This window comes from Chelonia mydas, chromosome 16, assembly GCF_015237465.2.
Source record: "Chelonia mydas isolate rCheMyd1 chromosome 16, rCheMyd1.pri.v2, whole genome shotgun sequence".
NCBI classification, from domain to species: domain Eukaryota; kingdom Metazoa; phylum Chordata; order Testudines; family Cheloniidae; genus Chelonia; species Chelonia mydas.
In genome coordinates this window covers 8,944,165-8,957,926 of record NC_057857.1, presented here as the reverse complement: position 1 = coordinate 8,957,926, position 13,762 = coordinate 8,944,165, and the positions used below count along the sequence as shown (strand labels likewise).

The following is a 13,762-nucleotide window of genomic DNA, read 5'->3' as shown; positions in this document are numbered from 1 at the left end:
CCTGATGGGCTCATAAGTTTTAAATAAGAAAAGTGCAATACTCCTCATTATTGTCATGATCGGACAGCTTAGCTCAATAACTGGTCTCAGCGCTAAACAATTTCATAGGGCAATTTGACCTTACAATTATGTGTGTTACACTTGTGATTTCGAAGGGGAGAAAAAAAAATACTAAAAACATCCTCTAGATGCTGTGCCAGTCAAGTACTAGCTGAGTGTTGAGGGGTTGGGAACTTTATGAACTAAATTTGACTACTGAGGCTTCACAATAGCCAAAAGTTCCTTTACAGCTCTTTGGAACCACATGCTAACCTAGTGTCTAAAAAGGTAACAGCGGAAATAAACGGAAAAGCTAATAAAACCCAAGGAAATCAAATAGGATCCTCACATGCACATCCCCACACAAACAAATTACATATGCATGAATTGTGCGCGCGCACACACACACACACACACACTTCCTACAGTTCTATTTTTCCTTATCAAATTAAATTAGAAACGTATAGAAAGTACTTGCCTTCCCATTTGTACATTGATTTAAAAATAAAGAGGCTATTTGGAATAATGCCATCGCTACTGGCAAAAGTTTACCTAACTGTATATATATATATATATATACACACACACACACACACTTTTAGACAGTTTGCTGAGTTTCTAGTTCATCAAATGTAGAGATATCTCTAATAAACACACAAACGTGCATACATACATCAGTACATGTATATGTATACGGAGGTACATACACACACATGTATATATATACACACACATTTAAATATACATTCACACCTTATACACACGCACGTGCCTACAGTCGGCTGTTCTGCAGACGTGTGAAATAGAAAAGGGATGCTACAGGCACAGGGAACTACCTACCTGCAATGACAGCTGGTGATCTCTGTCCTCCTTCAGCTCTGAGCCACACTTGCAAAGTGAAGGCATCTCTGGGCAGCTCAATATCTGCTTTCAGCCGCAGCTGATCACCTTGTCCACTGAAATAGAGCGCCCTGCTTGGGGTAAGGGAATCCTCTTCGCCCTTTACCTCCCGCTGTTGCCTCCTGCGGGGGACAGGCAGAGGCTCCAGACTAGTAGTGGAACGCCTGCCTCGGGCTAACCTGGTGGCACAGGTGCCCGGGGCGGTGTAGTGGCTCTGGCGGGTGTGCCTGGTGTCCCTTCTTGCCCTGCGGGAGCGCTCGTCCATCCCACATTCGGGTCCACTGGCTACGGCTGTACAAAGAAGCGCAAGAGGCAGCAGCAAACTCCAGAGCTGCATTTCCAATCTTCCCCCCCCTTCTCCCCTGCAAATCCTCCCGATCTGCCAGCTTTGGGCTCCTCCTTGCCTTGACTTTCTTCTCCTGTTCACCCTTCTTGGGTATTTGCTCTTTTTATAACCCTTCTCAGTTTCTTTTTCTTTTCTTTTTTTCTTCCTTTCTTTCTTTCCTGGTTGTAGATTTTTTTTCCCTTTTAAAATAAAATAAAACAAAAAAACAAAAACAAAACTCCTCCTGGGTTAAAATGTATTTCTCTGTTCTTCCTACTCTATCTGTCTTCTTCTTCTCTATTCCTCCACAGCTGGAATTCCTCTCTCTCTTCTTTTCTCTGCTGGATTTTGCTCCCTTTATTTTTTTCTTCTTAAAAAAACAAAAAAACAAAAAAACCCAGCTTTCTCCAAGACACAGACCCACTGATTTCCCTCCCCCCCAAAAGATGCTCTAATCTATTTATTTTTTGGCTCCTTTATAACATAAGCCACAACCCCCTCCTTTCCCCCCCCAACCTCTCCCCCCTCCCTTCTTCTCTACAAAATGAAAGAAAAGAGAAAAAGCCCCTCAGAAGATGAGTAAACAAGAATATGCTAATCTACTCAAGGGTGCTCCACCTTCCCAATTGAATGATTCCCATTAAAACTGCAGGGATCATGACTAATCAATCAGCTTGAAGGGGCAGATAGCTCCAGAGTCTCAAACACTTTTGCTGATTTCTTCCCCCCCCCCCCTTCCTTCCCTTCTGTTCTTTTCCCTCCCCTCTTTCCTCTTTTATTTATTTTTTTAAAGAGGGCAATTAATGTGAAGGTACCAATGTGATAAAAATCCTGCACCCCTTTCTGCAATCTCCCCAGCTTGCCTCCTCAGTCCAGCCCAAAACACACATTCCTATGTTTTCTCTTGGCAAAAGAGTAAGCTATTTCTCCTCTCAGGCTCCCCTTTGCACTTTGCTGGTAAACCTCATGCTCCTCTGCAGCACATAAAGAGTCTTGAAACTTGATTCTCAGATTTTTTTTTAAAATTGCTTGCTTTCTTTCTCTTTTTCACTCTCTCTCTCTAATTCTTTCTTTCCCTCTTACTATTTTCTTAAAGTTATGCAATCAGCCAGGCTCCCCCTTTTGTGGTCCCCCTCAGTGCAGTTGTGTGCAGCTAATCCAAATGTTGCATCAAAGGTCCCCATCCGATCATCAGGAGCAAAAAGGAGTGAAGCTTTTTGAAGAGCATTTGCTTTCCAGAAGCTGTAGCAGCAGAGCAGGGTTTGCCTTTTGAATGCTCCCAAAGACTCTTGGTTTGGGTTTTTTTTTAAATAATAAAAATTATTAATTTTATTTTTGATTGATTAAAAAAATCCTCTCTCAATTGGCTGATTTTTCAAATCTAAGGAATTCAGCTCCCCTGGTTTCCTTGGCTTAGTTGTAGCCAGGTAAGATTCTGGCTGCTTGCTGGTTTGTGGATCTCTGTTTCTGAGCTGGGACGTTTTTTTCTTTTCTTTTTTTTTCCCCTCTTTTCTTTTTTTTTTTTAAATATATATAGTCACTCTTGAAAGATCTCAAAAGCTCCCCCTGATGGCAACAAAAAGGATTTTTCTAAGTACTTAAGTGGAAATGATTTAGCAGTAGTACATTATAAATCCATAGGCTACTATTCCATTCACAAAAAGTATGCTACAGCCTGGTTACCTCCTATTACATTAACTCACAAACCCAACAACTCTCACTAACCTCCCCCAAAATACTAGCGGCCTTGTTCTTCTGCAAACATTTAAAACAGAGTCGCTGCAGTGAAATCTCCAATTATTATGACTTCGTTGCTTCAACATATTAGATGATTACATCTAGAATACATATGTAAAAAGTAACTAAAATCAATTCTTTCAGTCAGTAACCTAGATGTTTTAAAAATTATTATTAATGTGAATATATGCGAGGATTTTTTGTTTACTTGCTAATTTGCAAATATTCAGGAATATACAATGGGGACCAGAATTTCAGAGGTGCTGGGCATCCAAGGGGTATCATGGAAGTCAGTATGGCACTGCAGATGCTCAGCACTGCTCTAACCAGGTCAAGGGTCTCCCAGGCATTAGCCCGAATTGGGATAATGATCTAAAAAAAAAACCAAAACCTAACCAACCAACCAACCACCCTTGTAAGTCTATATCATTTTCCATGCAAGGACCTCAAAATGCAACACAGGTACTTGTGAATTAAGCCTCACAACATCTGTGTATGGCAGATACAGATTAGCAATTACTGATCAAAACACATGCTATGGTATAATCATGCGCGAGTACTGCAATACAAGAAATGACAGAAAAAGAAAGGGCACATTCAATTACACGCATACTTTACAGAGAGGATCTGGAGCTGAATCTGAGTACCTTATTAAATTATTATTTATAATCTGGACTGCCGTAGCACCTAGAGGACCTAATAGAGACTAGGGCTCCATTGTGCAAGCTGCTACACAAACCCATACTGAAAGACAGTTCATGTCCCAAAGAGTCTACAATCTAAATAGACAAGATGGATGGTGGGAGGGGAAAACAGAGGTATAAAGAAATGAAATGAACCTGCCCTAGATCACACAGCAGATAAGTGGCTGATCCAGGAATAAAAAACAAGTCCTCCAGATTCCCAACCCAGTGCCCTATCCACTCGGAAAACTCCCACAGACGTCAATGGGAATTTTGCCTGAGTAGGGTCTGCAAGGGCTGTACTTAGTAATAAAAGGCCTAAGTAGAGCTGGTCGCACAATTTCCAATGCGATAATTTTCCATCAGAAAATGGTGATTCAATGAAATCAAAACATTTCACACGAACGTATTGATTTCGCTGAAATATTTAGAAAAAGTGTCGAAATGTTCCATTTCAAATTCATTGTTTTGACGATTAGATGTAAATATATTATATAAAAGTCCAAATAATAAAGTCAAAACAAACCATTGCGGCATTATCAAAATGAAACCTTTTGTTAAAGTTGTTTCAATATTTCTGAAAAGGAATTTTCATTTGGTGGGAAATTCCAAATTTTAACTTTTTTTTCTAATTTGGAAATTCCAAGTATTGACCAGCTCTACGACAAAGATTTAAAGAAAATGTAAACAAAAAGTAAGCTATAACAAATACGCATGTTCCAGAATTTTTTTTAGAAAAAGCAAATGAGTAAACAACCCATCCAAACCAAACCAAACATCTTAATAGGATTCCCTTAGCCTATGCATCAAATCCTGCTTCCCTTTCTCACAACAAATGAAATTCAACCTTGTGCACATGGACAGCATCAGAGCTGTGCCATACTTGAAAGCTCTGAACTATAATCTGGGCTAGCAATCTCCTAAAAATTGCATTTCTCGTGAGATTTTGGCTGCCAGTTGGGCCAGAATCACCGGGACAGAAAAAGCCTCCTTCCTGAGATTTGGACATTTCCACTTTTGATCCTGGTGGAACCAAGAAATACAGAGGCAGAGCAAAAATGAAAACAATGGCAAAAGAACATTGGGAGTGGGTGAGGCTGATGTGGGCTCATTGCCAATTTTTCAAAAAAGGGATTCTAATTTTTCTTCTTTAACAAGTTGTCCATCTTTACTTAATCTCCATATTATTTGAAAATGAGTGCATGTGACATAAAGTTTACACCCTGCCTTAGTTACCTGCATACAATTCACATCAAAGTTCCATTGTTATGGATCCTTTACTGCCTACTGCTGTGTATTCAAAATAGTGTATAAATATGTTAACCTAAAACATTAAGCTACTGTTATTATATCCCTGTTTTTACTGGATATTACTAAGTTATGTATGAATACTCCTGTAATGCTTTAAGAATTGGAGAAAAAACAGGCAACTGGTTCAGGTCAAATTTGGTGTAAAACAAGGAAGCATGGAATCCCATCACTTTTTGTTAGGTTCTTAAATTGGACATTAAGAATGGTAGATGAGTTGGAGGGCATGACATTGAGAAACCCTGCTCTAGATCATCCCAACTTCATTGCACCGTGACCCACTTCTGACAACAAAAATTACTACATGACCCCAGGAGGAGGGACCAAAACCTGAGCCAACCTGAGCCCCGCTGCCCCAGGCAGGGGAACCAAAGCCAAAGCCCGAGGACTTCAGCCTCGGTTCGGGGTACCTGTAACTTGAACCCCAGCACCCAGGGCTGAAGCCAAAGCCTGAACTCTGCCACTCAGGACTGAAACCCTGGGGCTTTGGCCCCAGGCAGTGGGGCTCAGACTCTGGGGCTTCGGCTCCAGCCTCGGACCCCAGCAAGTCTAACACCAGCCCTGGTAACCCCATTAAAATGAGGTTGGGGCCAACTTTGGGGTCCCAAGCCACAGTTTGAGAACTGCTGATCTAGTGGTAAGCTCTTTATCTTACGCACACAACATCATACCACTGGCAGACATGTCTTCATTAATGATGATCTTCTTCATTACTTTGAAAAATAGGTATACTCAATGTGCACTGATAAATGCCAAGACGACAAAGTGGTTGTATCTTGGAGGAGAAACTGTAGATAAATTGTTGAAATGCAGCAGCTGTGACGTCACTGAAGAAGTGAAACCTTGTGCGCGTCTAAGAAGTTTGATCATTATCGATGGTTCCATCACCAAGGAGGTTAAAGGAAGATGCGCCTTACCAACAAGTGCTGCGCAGAAGTTGATGAAATTATGGACTGATAAAAATATTAGACTTTGTATCAACGTGAAAATTTACCAAACCAGTGTGCTAACAGTATTACTCTATGGTCTGGAAGCAGCTTCATTAAATGAAACAGACGTCAGAAGGCTGGAGGCAGTAGAGATGAGAGTTCTTTGGAAGATGGCAGATATAAAGTGGAATTATTTTAAGATGTCAGAAAGAGAGTAGGATGTAAAATCAGGGTACTGAATGGGCTGCAATTTAAAAAAAAGATTATGATGGTGGAGACACTGTAGAAGACAAATAGATGATAGGATGCCAAAGAAAATGATGCAAACACAATAAAGGACATTCAGACCTAGAAGCAGATCTCTGAGTAGATGGCAGGACATTGTATACCAGGACATGCCCAGTCTGGGCTTAGTGGCAGAACAAGCCATGGACAGGAATCAATCGCACCACTATACTGCTCCCAGGCTCTGCAGAGATGCTTTGGAATGAGAAGAAGATTCCTGGATAAAAGACTCACCAATTGTAATTTCCTCAGTTATTCCATATACAAAGGTATACATGCCGTTACTTTATATAGCCTCTTGTGAATTTTAAACATGTTGCTTGAGCTAGAAAACAATTAAGAATTGCAATAAATTACAAAGTTAAAAACTATATTGATCACTTTATAAAGGGGTCAGTCATGGCTGCAAACTTTTACTTTAAACTTCTCTCCTGCAGAAAAGAACATTTCCCTGACATGCTGATCAGCCTGTTTGTTTGGAATTCAGTTACTTTATCCTTCAAATTTCTCTCATGAAATATCACATTTCCAATGATAGTATGTATTCTCTGTTTGTTTTTTCTTCATTACATTCATTAAATAAATTCTACAGTTTTTTGGGAGGTAGAAGGGCGGGGTGAGTAATAAGTTGAATTCTATTCCATTGTGGTTATAATGAAAAGAAATTTTGATTGCCATAGATTATATAAACGATGGGCCAAATTCTGCCCTTAGTACACCAGTGTAAATCCTGAGCAACTCCAGTAACCTCCAGGAATACGGCCAACCAAAACTGGCAACCCTAGCAGTGGGATTATTCTGCATTTACAGTGAAGTAACACAGCAGGGGTTGATTCTGAAAACCATTTTAAATCAGAGATTCTCCTTTTAGTTTTATGCCAAAGCTTTTATCAATATTCTGTTCAGTATGGACTCAGTGGGTGAAATCCTGGCTCCAATGAAGCCAAAGGTAAAACTCCCAAATGACTTCAAGAGGGTCAGGATTTCACTCAATATTTGTCTCCCTTCTGCATGACAAAATACCCGTCAATATCACCTGGACATGTAAAGTCAATTTCTGAAAGTCTTCCCTATGAGAGAGCCATCCCTGAGAGTTCAGTGAGCTCAATGGGAATATCTGCATACGTAACGTGTGATCCCTTTCCCATGGATTTCAGTGCACAGGGATGGGGGCCACACTAATCATAACAGGGGTTGCGAAAACTGGGCCTTTAAGGAGACTAGGGTATTGGCTTTGAGATGCAGCTTCTGGGATAAAAATGTTGCCCTAAACTTGGGAATTTCCTGCTTCTTTCTGTCCCATAGACAGCTAAAATAAGCTTTAAGAATACTACAGCATTCTACAGTCTTCTTCTTTGTGTTAATCCTACCAAATGGGTCTGCTCTACAAGCCCTCCCCGCTCCAAAGAGCTCTGTTCAATGCCATAAACTACAGCAATGACCTCAAATAACTTTCAAGAGTATGGTGTTTTGGACTTCTATGGTAGGATACAGGTAGTAAGGGCTTTGACTGGCTGTTTTTAAAGTTGTGTGTACTAGCTGAGGGCAGAAGGCAGACTCAAAAGGGGCTCTTGTCCTGTTGCAAAAGATGTTTGCATTGCTCTGTTCTCTGATAATCTCAAGAGCGACAAAACACCAGCAAATTGTTCCAGGAGGAACCTTGTGTATCCTTTATTTAAAGCCCCAGGCTAACACTGATTCCCATCTAACTAGATCTTATTAGCATTGGGTGGGGACTATCTCAAGCAGGGCTACTGAAACTCATGTTAAAGCTCCAGCTGATAGAATCAAGAAAGGGACACACTGAGGGGAGAGACAAGGTGGGTGAGGTAATATATTTTATTGGATCAATTTCTGTTTGTGAAAGAGACATACTATGCTTTCAAGTTCCATAGAGCTCTTCAGGTCTGTAGAGGAGACATTTTCAAGGCTGTCTAGGGCATACGGACTCCCAGTTAAAAGAAAAGGAGTACTTGTGGCACCTTAGAGACTAACCAATTTATTTGAGCATAAGCTTTCGTGAGCTACAGCTCACATCCGATGAAGTGAGCTGTAGCTTACGAAAGCTTATGCTCAAATAAATTGGTTAGTCTCTAAGGTGCCACAAGTACTCCTTTTCTTTTTGCGAATACAGACTAACACGGCCGTTACTCTGAAACCTGTCATTATGCAAGGGACTCCCAGTTGCCGTTCACGTCTACACAGAAGAGAGTATAGAGATCCCCTTAAGGAGATTTGTATCAGGGGGTAGCCGTGTTAGTCTGTATCCACTCCATCCGATGAAGTGGGTTCTAGCACACAAAAGCTTATGCCCAAATAAATCTTAGTCTTTAAGGTGTCACCGGACTCCTTGTTGTTTTTAAGGAGCTTTAAAAATCCACATTACTCACCCTTACTTTAAAAAAATAATAATGTGGATTTTTAAAGTTCCTTAAGGGGATCACTATACCCTCTTCTGTGTAGAAGTGAATGGCAACTAAAATAAATAACGTAAAAATCTTTGGGGGCAGATCCTCAGCCGGTTTAAATGATCACAGCTGCATTGACTTCAATGAAGTTATGACACTTTACTCCAGCTGAAGATTTGGCCCCTTTTTAGCGTGTACTGGAGATAAAGGACATAACTGGGATTCAGGTGTCAGGGCTCTATTCCCATCTTGCCTATTAAGTCACTGAATTCACAATCACTTTATACCTCACTTCCTCCTTTCATTTAACAAGGATAATAATATTCACGTACCTAAAAGTGTGTTCAGTGTAGGGTGACCAGCTAGCAAGTGGGAAAAATTGAGACACTTTTTTCTGGAGGGGGAGAGGGGTATAGTTGTGTATATAAGACAAAGCCCCTAATATTGGGATGGTCTCAATAATACTGGGACATCCGGTCACCCTAGTTAGTGAATTACCTGACTGTTGGCACAGAGATTTGAGATCCTCAGATGGAATTTGCTACCAAAAGTGCTACATATTAATCACGATGATCACCCCCACCCCCCTTTTGTCTAATAAAGAATTTCCAGATTGCATGAAGACATCGTAACATGTATATCACTTTAAGAAGTAGGCTAAAGGCAGCAGACTAAACAAGTGGACTACATTCCGGGGTGAACTAACTGGATATCTGGTATTCCAGAACAAAACTGAGATGAAGTCCCAAACTGTCTCATCAGAAGATTTTAAAATCTACAGGATGTCTGGCTTCAGGTCAAATGCTGAGGAAAGAAATCTGGTAAATGACTACTCTGCCTGCAAAATCTGTTTATCTGATCATTAGGATAACATGGGCTACTACTGCAAGTTTCTGGGGCGGGGGCGGTGGGCGGGGAAGATGTCCAACTGTCCATGAACATAAATGAAAGACGACAATGTGTTCTTCGTCCCTGGACTATTGGACTATTTGTTTTTTGACTTTCACAAGGAGGACTGTCACATGGCAGCTGCTTGACTCATCAATATTCATACTCACTCTGTACGGACTACTTTGTGAGCAGCCTCCTTGCTTTCCTCCAAAGACTGCAAGACTCTTAAGGCCTGGTTTCCAGAGGTGTTGAGCACCTGCAGCCCCTCCAGGAGTCAGTGGGAGCTGTGGAGATGCTATACCTCTGAAAATGTGGCCCAGGATGTGCAAAGTATGCAGCCTCCCAATACGGAGACAAAGGCTGTCTCAGAGTGGGGAAAAATACCTTTATGCTAAACCAAAGAGCAACTCCTTATTAGCCAGCACTGGGCAGCCAAACAACTGCAAGACGGAAAAGACAGGGGGCTTTTTTTATTACACAAGGGTCCCCTGTCTTTGTAAATATATTAGTAGATATGTTTAATCCAAATGGGCATGTAGCCATAACACAAAACACAGCACTACGGTTGCTGTTAATTAGCAACTCCCCCCACCCCAGGCCCCCCTGCCTTTTGGCAGTCTCAGCAGAGAGGTCAAGGACTGAATGGGCTATGGAGACTGAACTCTTTTCTTAGTCCCAGTAATGTTTTCTCTACAATAAAGATAAAGCACAGTGGTGCGGGGGAGTGGGGGAAAATTATACGGCCTCTACTGATTCTGTACCTGTTCTGTGGATACATGGAAGACATCAGTCTCCAGGGCTGTCAATCCAGCAACTTCCTCCAGCCATAATTCATTTAAAAAAGAAAACAGAAAGAATGGTATGTTACTGACAGTTGTTCTGGAGGGGATACTGGGAGCCTAGGGCGGCAGAGAAGTTGGGTTGCCTTCGCGCCGAGATTCTGGTGGCTGGCTCAGGACAGCGTGGCATTGACAGCTGTTCTGGAGGGGAGCTGTGTGTCCGGGAGATGGGGAAGCAAGGAGTGGTGCTCCGCGTACCGCTCGCTCAGCGCTCCTGAAGGCTGAGTCAGTACGGTATGGCATGACAGTAGAAGAGCTGAGTGAACTGGTCTGAAAGCCGGAAGCAAGGTGCTACGCTGGTTAATGCGTGTGCATGAGGTGATGAGGGTAGGGTCAGAGATGGATAGAAATGTACTCTGGAGTACTTGGCTCCAGAATAACCTGGAAAATTCAAAAGCCACCTGGAGAGGCCTTTAGATCAGGTCAGGCCAGGGCATATTATGCCATCTATCAGGTCCCAGGACTTTCACAAATGAGTCAAACACACCCAAGTGTTTTTTTTCCCCAGAACTAATTTTCTAGTCTGAATGGTGATGCTGACAGGATCAAAGGGGAAAACCTGTCTTGTCTTGCTGCTGATGAAGATAATCAAGTAAGTGATAAACAAACTGATCAGGAGAAAGACACTATTTCAATAGAATGAAAGCCAAGAGAGAGAGCTCAGGAGAAAGGCCTCACTCTGCTCCTCAGAAATTCCCTTACTTCTTTCACTCAAATGGCATTTGAAAAACGCAACTGCAATGTCCCATCCACACGAGATATGGGCCCAAACTGAACTCCCTGATCCAGACTGCCCCAACTTTCACAATCAGATCTGAACTTAGCAATTGCCCCTATTTCTACAGTGAAGGGGCTAAATCAATGCCCTGGATCTAAACACCCCAAACGTTAGTAAAGTTCAGATCCTGATCCAAACTTTGTGGCTTGGGTCCATCTACAACTAACCAATGGGTAGATTAAACTTACATTCTCCCACATGCTCCTAACGCCTGCCCCAGACCGATTTGTCCTCCAATCCCAGCCCCATTCCCCCCAGGACAGATACCTTCATAGCTTTCCTGATGAACTCCTGTCTTCTTCCCACCGATGAGCCCTTAACCTTCCCCCTAAGTGAGGCAGGTAGTGCCGCACACCACAGTAGCAGCTGGCTGGCAGCAGTCAGCTATCAACCCTGCACTGCACCCGGTTCTCTGATTGTGGGGCTTCAGCTGACCCCCAGGACCCTGCCAGGAATGATAACTAATGGCCACTCCACAAGAACTGAAGAAATGGATGAAAATGAAAGGTAGGTCACTCTGCATAGGTAAGTCAATCCCTACTGAATGGGCAAGCAACACAATGGAGCTGATAAAAGGCATATGTTTCAGAATCTCTATCTTGTCTGCATGGGGAATTCATGGGAAAGTTAGTGCAAAATAGCTAGGATGTAAATGTAAAGTGCAGTAGCTATTCCACCCTTACTTCCTGTGTGGACATTCTTATTCGGCACTAGCACATGGGGTGCTAGTTCAGAATAGCTAGTCCAGTCTTCCCCCATGTAGATGAGCCCTTGGGTACTCATATTGCCCCCCTCACCAGTGGCGCATTAGCCACTGGGCCAACAGGACCTGTGCCCGTGGGCCTTGGCACCCTGACCCTCTCTGCATGCCTAGTGCTCCTGGCAGGGGGCGGGGCGCAGGGGCTTGCCCCACTCTGCTGGCTTGTCCTGCTCCACTTGCATGCCCCCGCACCCTGATCCTATTTCCCTGGCAGAAGTGCGGGGTGGGTGGAGGGGCCCCCACTTTCTCTGGCACAGGGCCCCACAAAACTGTAATCCACCTCTGACCATCACCACTGTATGTAAGTGCCTCATAATTTGTAGTGTATTTAACCTCCAAGCCCTCTGTGAAATAGGGCAATGCTATTATCCCCATTGTACCGATGGGGAACTGAGGCACAGAGAGGCTAAATGACTTGCCTAAGGTCTGTGAAGGAGTAGGAAGTTGAATCCAGGTCTCTTCAGTCCTAGGCAGGTGCTACAATCACTAGCCATCTTGCCTCTTGCCGCCCCAAAGCACTACTGATATGGCAAAGAGGGCAAATTACAAATGGCCATTGGACCCCTTCAACCATTTCCTGATTGGTTCCTTGGGTTCAAAAGAAGGGTTGGGGAAAGGGGAGTGGAAGGAGCATATAATCCTGTACTAACCTCTGCCAATCAGAGCGTTGCATAAATCCTGGTCCTATCTAGTCACACGGTTCTGGAAATGCTGGGATGGCAAAGGAAGACACTCATCTGCAGTGATCTGTCTGTATGGCACAAGGTGGTTTTTTCATCCTCCTGTCTGCCAGACATAACATGGAGGTAGGTCCACCCATCACTGCTCCCTTTCAGTAATATGCTTTGCTTCAGCTCCTGAGAGTGTTTCCCATCCCCTTTACATCAGAACATACAACCATGCTAGAGCCCCTCCTCCTTGCCTCCCCCTGTCCCCCCCCCCACACACACACGTGAGGCTTTGCTCCTTTTTCTTCCCTAGCATTACACTGTCAGGATGTGCAGAAATTAATTGATTTGTGAAAGGAAGTTGCAGGCAGAACTGTATGAAATCAAAACATTCCAGTCGTTCCTCCCAAGCTTCTGAGTGCAATAGAGATTCCTCAAATATGGTAAGAAAACAAAATAAACAAACAAACAAACAAAGGAAAAAATAGAAGATGGGCAGACAAAGGAAAAGAAGACAAAAACCACAACAAAAATCAAATAAACCTGAGGCCAGCCCTAGCTAAAAAATGGAGGGGTTGTGGGGTTCTGTTAGAAACTTGGCATTGATGGCTTTCTGTGATATGTCACTGCATGAAATGAATACAATTTCGTAAGCTTATAGGAAACGATTGCCATATGTGAGGCTGATGGCAAACTGCCCTTTTCCCGCCACCCCCTATTGCTTTAATCACTAAAGCTGAGATTAAATAAGTGCAATCCTTCTCCATCTATCTTAATGTGTAAATACATCATGGACCAAGGTTTACCATTGGTCACAAACCAGTGGCAGCTCTAGGTCAAAATTTTAAGGGAGGCATATCCCTCATTCACTGCCCATGAAATTAAGGGCACTTTTGAAAATACCCGTTTATCGTCTGCTGTGCTTACCTGGTTCTTCAGGGAAGTGTAGGAGCCCTCACTGATGTCCGGGTGTGATACAGGACACTACCAAGTCTGGAGCCCTGGTCACGCCCTTGGTTAAAATATCGGGGATGTTACATGGACACCTATGAGTGTCACTCTGTCTTCGGTTCTCTAAATGGGCTGCAGAAAACTTGCTGCCTCCAGCCCGAAACGAGGCAGGCAACTGCAGTTCCGTTAGAAGTACCTATTAAATCTCCCTCCTTCAGAATCTGATCCAAAGCCCATTGAACTCAAGAGAAATCTTTCCTT

The 13,762-nt window shown here is 42.9% G+C and overlaps 1 protein-coding gene across 1 annotated transcript in view; it reads right to left on the bottom strand.

The window, feature by feature from the left end:
• The window catches only part of PAPPA (pappalysin 1), a 228,261-nt gene extending 215,594 nt beyond the window's left edge, over positions 1-12,667 (bottom strand). The window contains exons 1-2 of the mRNA XM_007057273.4: positions 12,533-12,667; positions 880-1,464 (exon numbers count right to left, since the gene is read on the bottom strand). Of these exons, the coding sequence (XP_007057335.1) occupies positions 880-1,276 (397 nt within the window). The 5' untranslated portion in view covers positions 1,277-1,464; positions 12,533-12,667. The remainder of the gene's footprint in view (positions 1-879; positions 1,465-12,532) is intronic.
• Between the last annotated feature and the right edge of the window lie 1,095 nt (positions 12,668-13,762).